The following is a 14,981-nucleotide window of genomic DNA, read 5'->3' on the forward strand; positions in this document are numbered from 1 at the left end:
GGCGTTATCAAAACTGGAGCAGACAGAATCTGGAGCAGTTGCCCATAATAACCAATCAGCATCTATTTTCAGTTTGTTCAGTTAACCTTTGCAAATGAAAACAGAAGCTGATTGGTTATTATGGGCAACTGCTCCATATTCTGTCTGCCCGTTTTGATAAATTCCACTCATTGTATTTATACAATGTAACAATTCATCAAAACCAAGAAAAAAAAAGACAATAAAAGGATGACGACCAGTCGCATCAATATTTGGTCGCACCAGAGAAACCAGACCAACGGCCTCTTCCTCACTAACCTGGTTACTACTCCAAGCAAACATGAGGCTATGAGGCAAATGGGAATTGTCATAGACAACACCACAGTGTCCCCTCCAGCCATTAGTGAATATAGTACACTGCAGAAGAGAGTAGCCAAAAGAAATCGTAATGTCACTGCCCCAGCTCAGCTAAATAGAGAGAAGATGTAATCTGCTAGCTATGTATGTATAAATCTTTCGCCCAGTGTACAGCCGGGTGAATGCCGTTCGCACATTACTGCCATTAGATGTAGCCAAGGAGCATAAGAAATTCATATGCTTCTCGGCTCCATCTAGTGGCCATTATGCTGCAAACAGCATTTGCCCAGCTATATGGTGGACGAACGTTGTATACATCAGTCCCAATGAGGGGTGGTATGAATAAATCCATAGCTAGCAGATTACATCTTTTCTCTATTTAGCTGACCTGGGACAGTGACATTATGATCTCTTTTGACTACTCTGTTCTGTAGTGAAGTGAAGTTTTATACATCGGCCCTATTGTGTCATCTTACACCTGTGAATGAGGGTAGGCAAGCTCAGCACAAATCCCATCATGCCTCTGCCTCTTAGAGTCATGTCTGTCAGTCTTGCAATGCCTCATGGAACTTGTAGTTCCACAACAGCTGAGTCCTGAGGTTGCCTACCCCTGAATTATATAAGAGGATTGCTTTCCACACCTTACAGCGTCACTGAATTGTATGCGATGTGTTCAGGTTTCAGAACCTTCTGATCAAATCTTAGAAGAGTCCTTGCTATGTTTGAGAACTCCTCCAGCTTTACCAGCTAATACACACACGAGTGTCTGTGTGACCAGTATCAAAAATAAGCATGCTGCTAATTCTAGGAAGTGTCTATCCTCCAGTCATTTCAGTCATGTGATTGCTGTCACATCAGGTCTAGCACAGCTCAGTACTTCAAGGATATTTAGGTCCTACTCCAGACAGTTGTATTTTCTTTTGTATACGGAAGACAAGAATTAGAACCCTTGTCAGTTGTCCTTTGCGCTGTCCCCATTGAGATTTGTTTTGTCGTATTTTAAATGCTGTCAGAGTCCCCATGCAAGAGATTCAGTCTTTCTTCCTGTTCTGACCTCTGTCAACCTGGGCTGGAAGTGAGTGGAAATACTCGTCATGGCAACACAAACAACTATAAATCCTGGCAGAGGTTTTGAACATCTACTAGAAACATGATTTAAAGTGAAACTTCCCATTTAAAAAAAAAAAAACGTGCTGCAGCATTTTAGGCCTCATTCAAATAGAGGTGACGGAGATAGCCTGCGTCTAGGGCCGGGGTAGCCAAACTCCGGTCCTCCAGCTGTGGTGGAACTACAAAAGATTCTCACAGACATGACATGCGAAGAAAGATGCATCATGGCATTTGTAGTTTCATCACAGCTGGAGGGCCGGAGTTTGGCTACCCCTGGTCTAGGGGCATGCATCTGTACCCGTAGGGGTATGGGGTCAGTATGGAGCAACGTACAGCGGCTTCTTGTCATTGAGGTGTACAGCCATCTGCATGCACCAGCTGTGACTCCCGGGCACAGGTTTCTGCATGGACGTTGTACAGCTGAGGCCTTATAGGTGCATCTGCACATACATTTTTCTCATAGTCCCTCTGCAAAGTCCCACAAATGCCTATTAATCCTGCCAGTGAAGTCCACCTAATGCAGCTTCCTGTGATGGGGCAGCAACAATGCTAGACTCCCATGAACTCAGAGCAGAGTCGCCCCTCTGAGGTAGGCAGTGCTTGCTTGTACTTCAACGGGATAACAATTGTTGCAGGGAGCGTAACTATCAGCATTGTCAGGGTTTGTCAATCAGCACCTGGCCACGCCTAGTCTGGCCCACTGCTTTCTGGATTGGCAGCATGTGAGCCACAAATAAAGGATTCGGCTTAGTCAGGGAAGGTAAAGAAAGTCTTTTGTTATGTTAGGAGGCTTGTGCATCACATTGTAATTGGATTTGGGACCTGTTTAGACATTCATACAGAAGCCCTGAGGCCATGACCTAAACTAATCCATCCTCCCCCTCCATAGCTGCATACTTACCTGGATCAGATGGCCATGGCCTCTGTTATTTATTTACGTCTTGTGCTGCAAGTCTCACAGTCCTGGTCCTATCTGCGCATTACAGCCCCATAGACATCTCCCTTTCTATGCGGCCCTATAGAAGTCCATGGGGTTGTAATGTGTGGGTGTGGCGGGCGAAGGGTTGCAATAACATGCAAACAGCATGGATGCCAGCTCATCGTGCTTCCATGTGGGGACCTGAATGTGATGTACACATTGTACACTCCACATAAAGTTTTAAAAAAAACAAACAAAAAGGAAACAGAAGAAATTCTTCAATTCAGCTCACTTTCCAGTCCCGCTATGTTGACCTAAGGCCCCGTTCACATATAGCGACATACCTTTTGCAGCGGATCCGCACGGCCGGGATAGCGCGACTTTCGGGGCGACGTTCCAGCGACGATCCAGCGACGGTAGCGCGACCTTCCCCGTCGGGCTCCATAGAAAAAAAGCAAAATCGCGCAAAATCCGCCGAAAAAAGGGTCCGGTAGAAGCGACTTGCGACCGCGACATGGAGTTAAGACAGCTCCATTGAATAACATTGGCCGGCGACTTCTCGCGATATCGCGGCGGAAATCGCGCGACAATTCGCTATATGTGAACGGGGCCTAAGACTGTAACCTTGAACAAACCCTTAAGCAGACCATACACAGGTTGACTTTTGCTGACTCGGCTAAAATTTGACCAAAGCGTGGCCCCCTTTTAACAATCGAAGGAGCCGGTCTGAAAAATCTCAGCCGAACAGTAACTGCAACCAATCAGCTGCAATCACTTTTTGGTTATTCTGACAGCAGCACACTCACCACTATCAGAATACAGGGGATGAATGATAAGAAAGAAACTGATAGAACTAATGTGAACTCAGCCGTGTTACTTGGGTAAATGTGATAATCCGCGTTGTTTACTTACAGCCGTGATGCACCGGTGATTGCCTGCAATAACATGCAATAGCGCAGCCACTGCAGTGCAACGGCCACCCTTCCTAACCGGAGCTGCTCCCTCACTGAACCAAATGCTGCAGAATGTTACTCAGCACCAAGGGAACCAAGTGTCTTCTTCCTAGCAATACGCAAACTGGACCCCATCCCCTGCAAAGCCCTTACTTACCTCCTCTGAAGGGTTTTGGCTTCCTGCACTGTCTGTAGCCTAACCAGTAATGATCCAGTACCCGGCTGCCCGCGTCTGTGCACTAAAAAGCATGGATTGAGGAATCTCTCCTGCTGGCTATTGTATTCAGGCAGCTGGTACACATGGTTGTCTCAATAACTGAACAGTGACTGCATCCGATTGGCTGTAGTCACTTTTCAACCCGCCTTCTTCAATTTTGTAGTCGAAGTTTGTTAAGCCAAGAAGGTCACCCGTGGCTAGAAGTCTGACCGATTCAGCAGGAATTGGCTAACATTCAAGCTGTGTATGGCCAACTTTAAATGGGTCCTGTCTGTACTGCAGGAGCAATGATGTGCGGAGGGAGTGGCAAGCAAGCCCATGCCAACACATGTTGCTGAAGCATGGTCCACCACTGCCAATCAGTAAACCAGTCCAGAGGAATGATGTGCAGATGAAGCTGGATGTTGACCGAAGTGGCTGAGAGAGATAGAATGTTAGCAGCACAAAACGAAGGAAAAAAAAAAGGATAAAAATAAAGTAATAAAAAGGTTCTACCACAAAAAAACGAGGAAATGGTTTACAATACACTACGCATTAGCAAATAGAAAGGGTTTAAATCTACTGTAAGATTAAAGTAAACTATACAGCAGGGGTAGGCAACCTCTGTACCCCAGCCGTTGTGGAACTACAAGTCCCATGGTGCATTGCAAAACTGGCAGCCACAGGCATGACTCCCAGATACAGATTCATGATGGCATTTGTAGTTCCACCACAGATGGGATGCTATATAATAGAAGGACAACCCATAAACAATCCAGTCACACCGGCCTTTGTACCGCAGGGTTGTTGGCAGGCCTAGTGGGGATTGGAAGTCAGGTTGTTTTCCCTCATTGCAGTGCAGATGACAGCTGTGACGCAGCGGGTCCTGTTTGCATTGCAGGTCAAATACGTCTTGCATCTGAACGCCGACATCTGACCGCCACTGAAATGTATAATCCTGTGTTTGACACCTATTCCCGATTGTGAAATATGCCACAAGCTGGCCGTTCAGCATACAATCCCATCGTACAATCTATGTACAAATTGTTTGGATTTTACAAAACTGTGAAATGTGAAGACAAAGCTAAACATTTCATTTGTATCCGGACAGGTCCTTGTACCAGATCTGAAGGAGGCTGCACAATCACATTGCATTGTCACCTTAAGATCTGCCATGAACAATGTCGGGGACGGGTCTGTCTGATGTGACACAAACTGAATGAAGTGTTAAGGTCAGTAATTATATGACACAGTTGTGGTGGCTGTGAGGGAGATTGTACAATCAGAGTGTACAGTGTATGATCACCCTGGACAGGATCACCGTGGTGACATAACACAGACTGTTGGCCAGTAATAATGAAGATGACAATAGAAGGTTGTCACCAGTACAATCACTCCACTATTCCCAGCCCATAGATGACAATACAGCACACAGTCCCCTCCAGCATACAATCTGATCACATGTGACACGAGAGTGGGATCAGGCATAACCGGTCCTGTCACTCAGCGCCTTATACAACCATCACAAACCCTGGGAGAACATGATGAGCCTTGTAGTGTCCCCCCGACCGCCTATCTGTCCTCCCTGCAACCCCTCATCCAAGTCCTCTTCTATCCCCACATGTACTGTCCTCCCTGCACCCCCCTCACCTCATGTACTGTCCACCCTGCACCCCCCTAACCTCATGCACTGTCCTCCATGCACCTCGGCTCCGTTCATTTACTGTCCACTCTTTACCTTTCACCTGATTTGCTGTCCTCCATGCACCTCCCCTCACCCGAGTCCCTCTTAGGCTCTTACCCCATGTACATGGTATCCCTCGTTGCCGCCATCGGCGGCCTCGGAGCTCAGGGACAACCCCATGGCCAAGAAGACTCCGCCGTGTCAGCGTCGAATTCTGTTCCAATGTAAATCTTGGTTCCCCCAGCCACTCGGCTATTTCCGTAACCCCGCCCCTTCCCTTCAACCGCATGCGTATTTGCATAGCCCCGCCCTCTCTCCTAGCTTCTGCGTTCACTCAGATCTCCAGTTCTCCACACTGTATAAGAAATCCCCTCCATGACTGTGCGTCACATTCCTCCTCAGTCTGTCCGTCACGTCCTCTTCAGTCTGTCTGTCAAATTCCTCCTCCCCAGTCCTTGTTGTGTTTTCTGCGATCTGCTATTTCCTCTATAACTCTCCTGATGAGAAAATAAAGGGCAAAGTAAACATTATTTTATACAGTTCAGTGTTTTTTGCTCTTGCAAATTCTGCACTGATCATCATAATCCATATTACTCAATTTAATCCACACTGTTCATCCCAATCCTCACTGCTCATTCCAATCCACGCTGCTCATCCCAATCCACGCTGCTCATCCCAATCCACGCTGCTCATCCCAATCCACGCTCCTCATTCCAATCCACGCTCCTCATCCCAATCCACGCTGCTCATCCCAATCCTTGCTGCTCATCCCAATCCTCACTGCTCATCCCAATCCTCACTGCTCATCCCAATCCACGCTGCTCATCCCAATCCACGCTGATCATCCCAATTCTCACTGATCCTCCCAATTCTCACCGATCATCCCAATCGTCACTGCTCATCCCAAACCACGCTGATCATCCCAATCCTTACTGCTCATCCCAATCCACACTTATCATCCCAATCCACACTGAAAATCCTAATCCACACTGATAATCCCAATCCACACTGATAATCCTAATCCATTCTGCTCATCCTAATCCACACTGATAATCCTCATCCATTCTGCTCATCCTAATCCACACTGATAATCCTAATCCATTCTGCTCATCCCAATTCATACTGCTCATCCCAATCCTCACTAATAATCTTAATCTGCACTTCTCATCCCAATGCTGGGATGGATTATCAATGACGGACAGACATGGAGGTGTGACGGACAGACTGAGAAGGAATGTGACGGACAGACATGGAGGGGATTTCCTATACAGGGTGGTGATCTGACAGAATCTAGGAGCTAGGGGAGAGGGGGCGGGGCTATGTAAATACACATGCGGCTGAAGGGAGGGGTTACGGAAATAGCCGAGCGGCAGGGGGAACCAAGATCTACAGGGGAACAGAATTCGACACACACAACTCGCAGCCAGGTCTTCTATTCAACTACCGACACTGGTATAGGTAGAAAAAGGCATCAGGGATCGGCTGCTCTTCCTGGAGGAGGGCTGATGACGTCAGATGGTAACAGAGGAAGTGGAGGGGTAACCAGGGACGCAGGAAAGTGTAAGAGCGGCTGTTAGATTCTATACCTGAGATCAGAAAGATCAACAACAGGAGGACGGAGAGATCTCAGCGGGGACTGCATGGAAGATATCTCAGTAAGAAAGACTGGGGAATGATCACAGACAGGCTGGAAAATCTGACTGATATCTGAGAGGAGGAGACAGGCTGGGAACACTGATATCTGATAGAAAGGGACAGGCTGGGAACACTGATATCTGATAGAAAGAGACAGGCTGGGAACACTGATATCTGAGAGGAGGAGACAGGCTGGGAACACTGATATCTGAGAAGAGGAGACAGGCTGGAGCACTGGTATCTGATATCTGAGAGGAGGAGACAGGCTGGAGCACTGGTATCTGATATCTGAGAGGAGGAGACAGGCTGGAGCACTGGTATCTGATAGAAAGAGACAGTCTGGGAGCACTGATATCTGAAAGGAATAGACAGGCTGGGAACACTGATATCTGAGAGTAGGAGACAGACTGGGGGCACTGATATCTGAGAGCATGTCCTCTTCTCCTAGATCTGATGTGACATGTCCTCTTCTCCTAGAACGGATGTGACATGTCCTCTTCTCCTAGAACGGATGTGACATGTCCTCTTCTCCTAGAACTGATGTGACATGTCCTCTTCTCCTAGAACTGATGTGACATGTCCTCTTCTCCTAGAACTGATGTGACATGTCCTCTTCTCCTGGAACTGATGTGACATGTCCTCTTCTTCTAGAATGGATGTGACATGTCCTCTTCTCCTAGAACGGATGTGACATGTCCTCTTCTAGAACTGATGTGACATGTCCTCTTCTCCTAGAACTGATGTGACATATCCTCTTCTCCTAGAACTGATTTGACATGTCCTCTTCTTCTAGAATGGATGTGACATGTCCTCTTCTCCTAGAACTGATGTGACATGTCCTCTTCTAGAACTGATGTGACATGTCCTCTTCTCCTAGAACTGATGTGACATGTCCTCTTCTAGAACTGATGTGACATGTCCTCTTCTCCTAGAACTGATGTGGCATGTCCTCTTCTCCTAGAACGGATCTGACATGTCCTCTTCTCCAAGAACGGATACATAGGCGACCATGTCCTTTCCCCTCCGGCAACTGATAAGAACAGATACTACACTTGATGTTAGCCAAAAGGCAGAGAAGCGATAAACATTTCTTCTTCTTACTCCTTTCCAGATGTACAACTTCTCGGACAATTACTGACAGAGTCATCACATTACAATGGCGGATTCGGATCCACAACTTATGGTGAGGTCTTTAATTTTTTTTCGCTCTTCCTTTTATAAACTAGTGGATGACTACGTAATGAGATAGACATATGTAATAGTTCCGGGGCGCATCAGGCTGATCTCTATTATACTACGATATGCCAATTGCTTCTATCAATTGTTTGGTTTCTACACAAGGACTTTGTATCTGTAAAATCATGTCACATGTCCTATTACTGGGTTCTCTCATGGTAACAGAACTATTCTCCTTTCTTGTGTTTTTTCTTATTATTATTATCACTACTTTTATGTGTTACTCGTGTTTTGGCAAAGATGCAAAGTAAATGACTTTTGTTTTCTAGACCTCTATTATTTTTTACTGTAATGAGAAATACTATCGCCATATGCAAAATCTAGCAAGAGAAGGTCTGCAGAAATACTACAATGACCCTGTGCTTCTATTCTTCAAAGCTTATGGTATCCTAACGGAAGGTAAGTCGCCATATAACATCCATCAGGCTTTGCCATTCTTAAATCTTCCCTATCTCTTTCCTCAGTCTGCGACAAAGCTTTTACTCATGGTACAACTAAAAATATTCCCTCTTCCATACACCCCTAGATTGTTAGGCTAGCCGCACACTGTTTAATTATTCCCCTATCCACGCTTAACAGCTTGGATAGAGGAATCCTCATTGCTGGCTATTGTATTCCGCAGCTTCTGCTCCCACGACTTTTGAATTCCCACACAGTGCCAACATCTGATTCGGATGCAGGCACTGTGCAGCCACAAATGTTCCACTAATTTTCCACCCAGCTCCTTTCACAAAATTCAATTTTTCAACCTAGTGGTGCCACCCAGAGCTCAGATTTCTCTGCATTGAATTAGTGCAACCCATTCATTATGAATACACTACCAAAGCACCCCAGCACACCTCTCAACAGAACTGACCCCCCTTTTTTTAATTAATTTATTTATTTTGTGGCAGCACACTACAAAAAACAGTTACCGTGTCTTGCAGTGCATCACAATGCTTTAGTGCATTTGTGTGCATATAAAAATGACTGGCACCACAATGCCAGAATTAATGCATGGGGTACTACCATGTGTTGCAAAGAATAACAACAAGCAATGTCAAATATTCTCTAAACTACTATTGCAACTCAGAAAAATGTTCAACTGTCTCAAGTTAGAAAGTCCACAAAATACTTTAGTTTAAAAAATCGAAGATAAAAGACAAAAGCAACCCTTTGGTACTTGTGCAGCTTTTGGAACCCAGCAGTCTGTAGTGTGAGTGGGATCATTGATATTTTCAGGGGTAATAGCAGTGATCTCTTTTAGCTTCATGTAACACTTCTTCAGTCTCTCTCATTGTCACCTACAACATGTCTCCAGTTTCAACCGCACACTTAACTTGTCCTCAGTCTTTGATCATCTTTTTTTTCTAGAGTGTCTTTGAGAGTTCTCTCTAGCATTACATATGATGAACATTATATGCAGCCCTTTAGTAATGTCAGGGGCTGCATTTGAGGCCCCCATATACTTTGTAAATTGACAATAACTGCTATGGACAGTGGTGCAGATCTCCGCCACTCATTCTAGACAATTTCCCTCCTTGAGATCTACAACCCTGCACATAATGCCTCCTCCTGTGGGTGTGCATAATCAGGCTGCATGAAGACTTTGGTTAGTGTAGTTGAGGATACTTGGCTTGCAAAATGAAATGCTCGCAAAATGAAATGCTCAGAACTAGTTGATCTCAGAACATCAGGTAACTGTCAACTGAAGGATTATACACAGCAGTGTGACCCTAGTGTATTCACGCAATGTCAAGATGAAGAACAAACATGTATGCTTAATGTAGAACTCCACTACAACATTACAGTGGTCCAATAAAATAAAAAGCAGGTTTTGCTACAATACTCACTTTAATCTGAAGCTGTTTCCCACAGTAAGTCTTGACCACCATCAGCTGTTGCCAGGGTTCCAGGTTAAATAGTGGTCAGCTTCATTCAACCCACTTCCATTGGGCCCAGGTTGTCATGGACCCACCCTCTAGGGGTTGCTCATTAGGGCAGCTTGGGCTCTCTGTACTGCGGCACTGAACGACACTGATTGCATTTCATTTCAGACGTAAGAGCTGCTCACTGTCACCGCCAGAGAAGAGGAAGGAACCATGGCATCACCATAAAACACTTTTATGTTTGTTAAGATAGCTACAGTTGGGGCCTCAGGGAGAAGATAGATAAAATAAAAGTATTTTTCCAGCCAAAAGCTTTTTTTTGGGCAAAATGTCATAGTGATAAAGCTTCTGTCAGATTTTTACTGCATAATGTGACACTGTTGAAGAGATTTCCTCTTTTCCTGTTGCAAACGAAGATGGTGGGAAATCTCTACAGTGCAGACACAGACTGCAACACAACAGATTTTGGAACATCTGTCAGGTTATTATTGCTGCCTGTGTCTTCCTGTTCTGGTAACAGCCATTTCCCTTGTTGCTTATCCTGAATGTTACGGCATTCCAGTCCAGGCACCTCTAATGGGTATGCGATGGAGCTGTAAGCAATGCACGTATGGATGGAGCTCCCTCGCGGCCATACCCACAGCCCACCCCACCTCAAGCTGACACTCTGCACCGGGCAGCATATTTTGAATGACTGCTCGGCGTCAGAATTGACAGTGCTGTACTAGGGGGAAGCTGAGGAGCCTCTCACCTAGAAAAGTGGAAGTCGTGCAGTGACCCACTAAACATGGGGTCACGACCCACTTTTGGGTGAGGACCTACCAGTTGAGTACCAAGGCTTTAGTCCCTTCTGGTGTGTTGGGCATCCCATTCAATTGAATAGTCGGCCTGAAGTTATTTGCATGAACCAATGTACATTAACACTTGTGCTTTTTTTGCACCACAGCGGACAAGGCTAGGGTAAATATGCCCTAACAGGGTTAAGGACAGAAGTAAAACCTTCACAGAAATGTGTACTCAGTATATACTCTTCCCTTATTAATTCAAGCTAAAAAGTAAAAATAGTAAAACTTTCTCCTATTGCAGTTCATGGTCTGTTTAGCACATGAGGGTTTTGTTTGCGATTAGTGAACATGATAGCAGTGTGTACGATTTATCATAACTTTTTTTTTTTTTTCTATCATTAGACCGAGTGCAGGAAGCCATTCGAGAGCTAGAGTCCATCAGAGAAGTTCCAGACGTCTCCTTATGTGCCCTCATGCTTCTAATTTATGCTCATAAGAAAAGTGGTACCTTTGGTAAGGTTTCATTCCCATTACAAACACTCTACACACATATTTATAAAGAGGAACTCATCTCTAGAAGTTGTGCCCCCCATAAAAGCAGACAGAGGGTAAACAACCAGGCAACAGTATTTCCTGTGGTCTCCCTGCAGATGATCTTTCCTCAGTACTGACTTACTATACCTTGTTCTGTACTGTTTCCGCATGGAGGTAGCCATCTCTGTATAGGCAGGACTGTGGTTCCTCCTGTAAGGGCTTTAAACAGAGAAAACGGTGAGAAGCACTGTAGGGACATCACCAAATCTCATGCGACTAACACACAGAAGCAGCAGTACCTTAGATTTCACACTGCCGATATACAGCTATGAGAGCCTAGGTACAGTCACATACCAGGAAATGGACTACTCTTTTCAGGGGGATACTACAGCCAAAAGGTTGATTTTTCAGGGTACTGCTTTGGTACAGTTAACACTTCTAGATGTTTCCTATAACATAGCATACCTTCACTTTAAAATATACCTACACATTAAAATTGAAGTCCACCCATAGTGATTTTTAATTTTATGATAAATATTAATAGATAATGTCACTTAGTTACTTTTCTTTTTTAAGGACATCAGATTGCAGAATTCACAGCTCCTTCTCAAGTTGGCAGTACAAAGCCAAGCACTTGGTTTGGGGGGATATCCCCTGCAAAACATTGTATTCTGCAGCTGTTTGGGTGCAGTTCCTGTTCAGTCAGCAATTTTCAACACAGCTCCTTCAACAAAAGTCAATGTAAAAATTGGAACAAAGTGGTGCAGACAGGGCTACCCATAACTTGAATTTCAGCCAGCCGAAATTCAGGCAGTGTAAGCCATCTTCACTCTGAAGCCAGACCAGGGAGTCTTATTTCTTATGCTGCCGTCACTTTATTAGAAACTAATTGATTCCACTGAGTGTGTAAGATCTAAAAAGCAAGTTGATGAGCCAACCTTTTGGCCTCAGCCTAAAGTTGGCCATACACCAATACACCCATACACCCCGCTGGCTGTTGAATTACCTGACCAATGTGATTGGATGCAGGCATTGTTCAGGTGTTTTGAGAGCCGGCTGGGCCGACTAGCAAGATATTGAAGCTTGGCCCAGTGGGAGATTCCTCCATCCACACAGTTTAGCGTAGATGGAGGAATCTGTTGCACTTTTTCCATCTGACCATAGAAAATCTGCAGATAATCTATAGGTGTATATCCCCTTTCACATGGTCACTCGTGAGTTCTGATAAGCAGGGGATCCGTGCACAGATCCTCTGCCGATCAGAGGAGTTCAGAAGGGATGTCACCAATGTGACATCTGTGTCCATCCAGTTTTTTCCTCTATTGTGATGAAGGACAAAACTAAAATTACAGGACCCATGTTAGAACTATGGGGAATCAGACACATTTCCACTTAGATCCGGCTGCTCATAGACTAACATTGGGCTTCCGATCAGATCCGCCTGGAAAACCGACAGGCAGACCTCATTGGACCACCCTTCTGAAAGGTCTCTTAAAGGAGAACTATGGGGTTAAGTCTTTTCCCCATAGTTCTCCTTAGGGTAATGGGAGGACACAAACTAATATTAGTTGTGGATGTTTATCGTTTAAAAATATTTCATTTGCATTTCCCAGGATTATTAGTCCCAGTGAACATAGCTAGTTGCACCTATTTGTTATGATTGTCTAATATTGCTATACTATGTCATTCATATTTCCCAGATCGCGAGGAGGTTTCTGATCTGGAAAGTAAATTAAAAGAAACCCGAAGGTCAGCAGGACCTAAAGCTCTCTACTATGCAGGCTTGCTTCTGTGGCTCCTTGGAAGAAGTGACAAAGCCCAGGAGTACATTGACAGAATGCTCAAAATGTCCAACAGGTCAAATGAGGTATGCAATGCTGCTAAGTGGTGTGTTCTTACCGATCCAGCAAAGACATTTGGAATCGTTCCAGAATCCTTATAAAGCTGAACTCTCGGTAAATGGCTAAATATATAGGTTAAATACAGAAATGTGAATTGACTTATCTGAAAAGGATTTGTAATTCTGCCCAGCATCTTTTGTGATTTGTACATGCTGCTGCACAGCCAGGGAGGGTGATACCATTTTCTCTGTTGGAGTTAATTAATACAGTGGTGTTGCCACTAAATCCACAACCTTCTGATTGAACAATGAAGGTGCAGCAAGACAATGACAATTCACAAACCTTGTTCTCTGCTCCTGTCAGCACATGTACATGCAAGAGAGCCTGATTGGCTCCTAGTGTTACTGCCCCCCTTCCAATATAAGTGCTAATGTGCAATTGATAAAAGAGGCTGATATTAAGGCATATTCAGGTATTTATGCTACTTGTATGAAAAAAGTAGATGTGATTAAAGCTGACAATAGCATATATTTACTGTTCCCTGGTTCTTCTCTCCTTCCTCATCAGCGTACTTATTAAATGTTTTAAACCTTTTTGTTTTCATTACATTTGTATAGTCTCTGTGAAATCATCACTGGGTCTCTTTTATTCTCTGTGCAATGCAGGCAGATTATAGATGATGGGAGGAGTGGGCAGGGTGCTGTATAGAGCTACCTAAAAACATTACAGCACACTGCCTCCCTGCTGTTCACATCAATCAGCAGGGAATCACACTGGGAATCCAGGAAGTCATTGAAAGTGATGGGCAGGCAGAACGCAGCACTCACTACATAAAAGAGATTTTTTTTTCAAGAAAGCTTTGATTGCATTATCGAAACCAACTCTAGTATGTATTCCTATTACAACGCTGATGTTATAACAGGATAGGATATGCTGGGACTTAAGAACTCCTGTAATAAAAGGTTGTCTGAAAATGTGGCGTCTCATATGGGAGAAAAATACGAGTTTTCATATGTAAATAGATTTCTTTTTATATGTTTTTGTTTTACATGATCTGCTTCCTGAATTGCTTCCTATGTTTCTTTTAGGGGTTGGTGCTGAAAGGATGGCTTCTCTTAACTCCAGGGCCCTCTTTAGCAAAGTGTGTTAAGTATTTTGAAGAGGGAATTCAAAGCAACAAGGATTTGTTAGGAATTATTGGAAAGGTAATACACTACTTGACTTGGTGCTCATCTGCCACAATTTCAAGTCTCTGGCCTTTTTTTTACCTCATTTTGGATTTGGGTCTGAAGGGGTTATTTTTTATTTACCTCATTTTGGATTTGGTACGGAAGGGGTTATTTTTTTGTTTTTTGTTTTCTCCAATGAATAATGTGCACATAAGTGAATGCAAATCTTTTGACATATGTGAGTGTGTGGATGTTCTTACCTTACACAGCATAGGTCCCTGCGTGAATGGAGCCTATGTTTCCTAAAATAGGTCCCAGATTTGTATCATACTGTCTCCTTCTTATAATTAAAACTATACTGGTTTACTTTGCAGGCTGAAGGTTTTATGATGCAGAAGAATTATTCTGGAGCCCTGGATATAATTAACCAGATCATTGTTAATTTTCCTACATTTCTAATAGCACTTTCTTTAAAGATGAGATATGTTCTAGCACAGCAAGACTGGGACCAAAGCCTTGAAATAGCACAACGGTAAGGAACACAATGGTCTTTAAAGCTAAATTCTCAGCAAACATTAACGTTTCCTTTTACTGCAGTTGCATAATAATTCAAGTGCATTAATGTTTAATTATATGCCGATATGAAAAACCTCAATGTAATCCAATTTTACAGTATTGCATGAGGTCCAGAAGGGTTTAAACCCCCCCCCCCCCC

General features: G+C 44.1%; 2 protein-coding genes across 2 annotated transcripts in view; one reads left to right on the plus strand and one right to left on the minus strand.

Annotated features, from left to right (window-relative positions):
• GORASP1 (golgi reassembly stacking protein 1) overlaps nt 1–5,378 on the minus strand; it is a 32,294-nt gene extending 26,916 nt beyond the window's left edge. The window contains exon 1 of the mRNA XM_018553489.1: nt 5,316–5,378. Within this exon, the coding sequence (XP_018408991.1) occupies nt 5,316–5,378 (63 nt within the window). The remainder of the gene's footprint in view (nt 1–5,315) is intronic.
• Nucleotides 5,379–8,003: 2,625 nt separating this feature from the next.
• The window catches only part of TTC21A (tetratricopeptide repeat domain 21A), a 38,600-nt gene continuing 31,622 nt past the window's right edge, over nt 8,004–14,981 (plus strand). The window contains exons 1-6 of the mRNA XM_018553482.1: nt 8,004–8,016; nt 8,339–8,468; nt 11,125–11,235; nt 12,957–13,123; nt 14,186–14,302; nt 14,641–14,798. Of these exons, the coding sequence (XP_018408984.1) occupies nt 8,014–8,016; nt 8,339–8,468; nt 11,125–11,235; nt 12,957–13,123; nt 14,186–14,302; nt 14,641–14,798 (686 nt within the window). The 5' untranslated portion in view covers nt 8,004–8,013. The remainder of the gene's footprint in view (nt 8,017–8,338; nt 8,469–11,124; nt 11,236–12,956; nt 13,124–14,185; nt 14,303–14,640; nt 14,799–14,981) is intronic.

Source organism: Nanorana parkeri, unplaced genomic scaffold (genome assembly GCF_000935625.1).
Source record: "Nanorana parkeri isolate BGI_ZX_2015 unplaced genomic scaffold, ASM93562v1 scaffold121, whole genome shotgun sequence".
Lineage (NCBI taxonomy): Eukaryota > Metazoa > Chordata > Amphibia > Anura > Dicroglossidae > Nanorana > Nanorana parkeri.